The 2,500-nt window shown below is 34.6% G+C and overlaps 1 protein-coding gene across 1 annotated transcript in view; it reads right to left on the reverse strand.

Annotated features, from left to right (window-relative positions):
* The window catches only part of LOC138853320 (nephrin-like), a 390,197-nt gene that overhangs the window by 30,290 nt on the left and 357,407 nt on the right, over positions 1-2,500 (reverse strand). Inside the window, exon 4 of the mRNA XM_070089397.1 lies at positions 1-11. This exon is cut by the window's left edge and continues 169 nt beyond it. Within this exon, the coding sequence (XP_069945498.1) occupies positions 1-11 (11 nt within the window). The remainder of the gene's footprint in view (positions 12-2,500) is intronic.

Genomic DNA, 2,500 nt, shown 5'->3' on the forward strand with positions numbered 1-2,500 from the left:
TCGCTCGAACCCTGGGGTGAGAGATGAGGAGGTTAGTATACGAGAGAGAGAGAGAGAGAGAGAGAGAGAGAGAGAGAGAGAGAGAGAGAGAGAGAGAGAGAGAGAGAGAGAGAGAGAGAGAGAGAGAGAGAGAGAGAGAGAGAGAGAGAGAACATATTTCACCACACAGGACTAGTCTTACACTTCATGTAAGGTCTGAGATGTTCATATCAGAACATTCAAGGTCGAGTGTGTATCGTGGAAGGTTTGCTTCTCGTATAACCCAAGTTCACTTAATACACACACACACACACACACACACACACGTTATTATTGCTTTTTATCCCCTAGAGCGCTGTCAAACCTAGTCTTGCAGCTGCTTAATGAAATTCCTTTATTTTATATGAGATCTAAATAAAACCGTGCGAGAAAGGAAGGCGTATAGGTGTAGAAGTTATTATTATTATTATTATTATTATTATTATTATTATTATTATTATTATTATTATTATTATTATTATTATTATTATTATTATTATTATTAATATTATTATTATTATATTATATTCGGGGAGAAATGCTACTCATGGAATGTTCGAATAGTGTTTGGGGAATGAGAAGAAATCGTGTTCGATCCGAGGAAGGGGATGGTACCTGTTATTCTTTGGATCAAGAGCCTTTGACTGATATCATGACACCTACCTTGATGGGTAGAACTGAATGTATTAGAGGAAGAAGAAGAAGAAGAAGAAGTGAGGTTTATCTCTGGTGTTTTCTCAGGATGCGACCCACAACAGTCAGGTAACTCCTAAGTATCGCTCTACAGGAAAACAAGGTAGCAGGGGTAAGGAGACTTGTATATTCGTCTTGTTGAACCAGTGGATTGAAATAGAGCTCACTCACTTGTTAGAAAAAAAAAAACACTTTTACCGACGTATTTATCACATTTGGTGCCGTAGACGGAAAGATGCCAGATATATACATGTTAACATATGTGCACATGTTGAGAGATTCCTGTACGTTTTAACAGGCTCCTGTATATATTTGCAGGTGTGTGTACGTCTCAGCATGTGCCTATAAGTGTTAACATACGCCAGTACGTTTCATCTGGTTGTTCTTCAGGTGCAAACAACAGAATTCATTTGAAAACGTAATTAAATTGTCCCCACCCTCCTGCCAGTCAGTAAACCCAGTAATGATTTTTCACACCGATTACAATTTACCCGTGTTGGATGATACGACTAAGAGAGGGATCAGGCCCGCACGCCTTCCTATAACATCATACCTGATAATTGATAACTGATAATGTCTATTTCCACAATGCACATACGTGATGCAGAATGAGTTCACAAGATTAACGTATTTCACAGAAAGCTCCTGGTTATGAGAGGTAGAGTGATCATGTGGGATGACCATTACTTGTCTGTTACTAACGAGAGAAAGGACTCCTTTTTACATATATATATATATATATATATATATATATATATATATATATATATATATATATATATATATATATATATATATATATATATATATATATATACACCGTGCCGAATAGGTAAAACTGGTAAATTAGAAAGAACTCATTTAAAATTAAGTCCTTTATAAAATTTTCTCTTCTTCGTTTAAAGATATATTTTTTTTCATTTATATTAATGTAAAAATTAATAATTTTTTACCAAAAGAACCTTAGAAAGCTTACCTAACCTTATTATAAGAAACACAATTTAATTTTGCCTAATCCAACTAAATATATTTTAGATAAGTTTACAATAACTTAATAATAAACAGACACAAAGAAATATATATTTCTTGATAGGTTCAGAATGATTTTTGCGAAATTATTGCATACACAAATTTTCACTTCCCTTATTTGCCAAGAGCCAAAATACCAAGTTTTACCTATTCGACACTATATATATATATATATATATATATATATATATATATATATATATATATATATATATATATATGCAAAATAGTAAAATTCCAAGCGATTTCGTCATTTCTCACATTATCAAGGAACTGTTCAAATAAAAGATCAACAGAAATGCATATAAGGACGAGATTACACCTCACAGTCAACTTACAACACCTGAACTTTTTATGATAAAAATTATCACAAAAAGGGCAGGTGTTGTAAGTTGACTGCGATGTGTAATCTCATCCTTTTATGCCTTTCTGCTGATTTTTTATTTTTACAGTTCCTTGATAATGTGAGGAATCACGAAAGTGCTTGGAATTTCACAATTTTTTACAGTGATTATTGTGCATATTGTGATATCACATGTTTACTGTGATCTTATTGCATAGATAGCCTACCCTGGGGCTCCCCTCCTCACCCTAACTGGCAGACCACTATCACAAACTAGTAGCCACCCCTCACATCCGAAAGGTGCACTAAATCGAACAGGCGATGAGCAACCGTGCTCCAGCCTGGTTATTGATGGAATGCAGGAGTGTGGTGACACGTGATCCACGTCAAAGACAACGACACACTCCACATACACCA

The sequence above is a fragment of the Cherax quadricarinatus genome, chromosome 28, assembly GCF_038502225.1.
Source record: "Cherax quadricarinatus isolate ZL_2023a chromosome 28, ASM3850222v1, whole genome shotgun sequence".
NCBI classification, from domain to species: Eukaryota; Metazoa; Arthropoda; class Malacostraca; order Decapoda; family Parastacidae; genus Cherax; species Cherax quadricarinatus.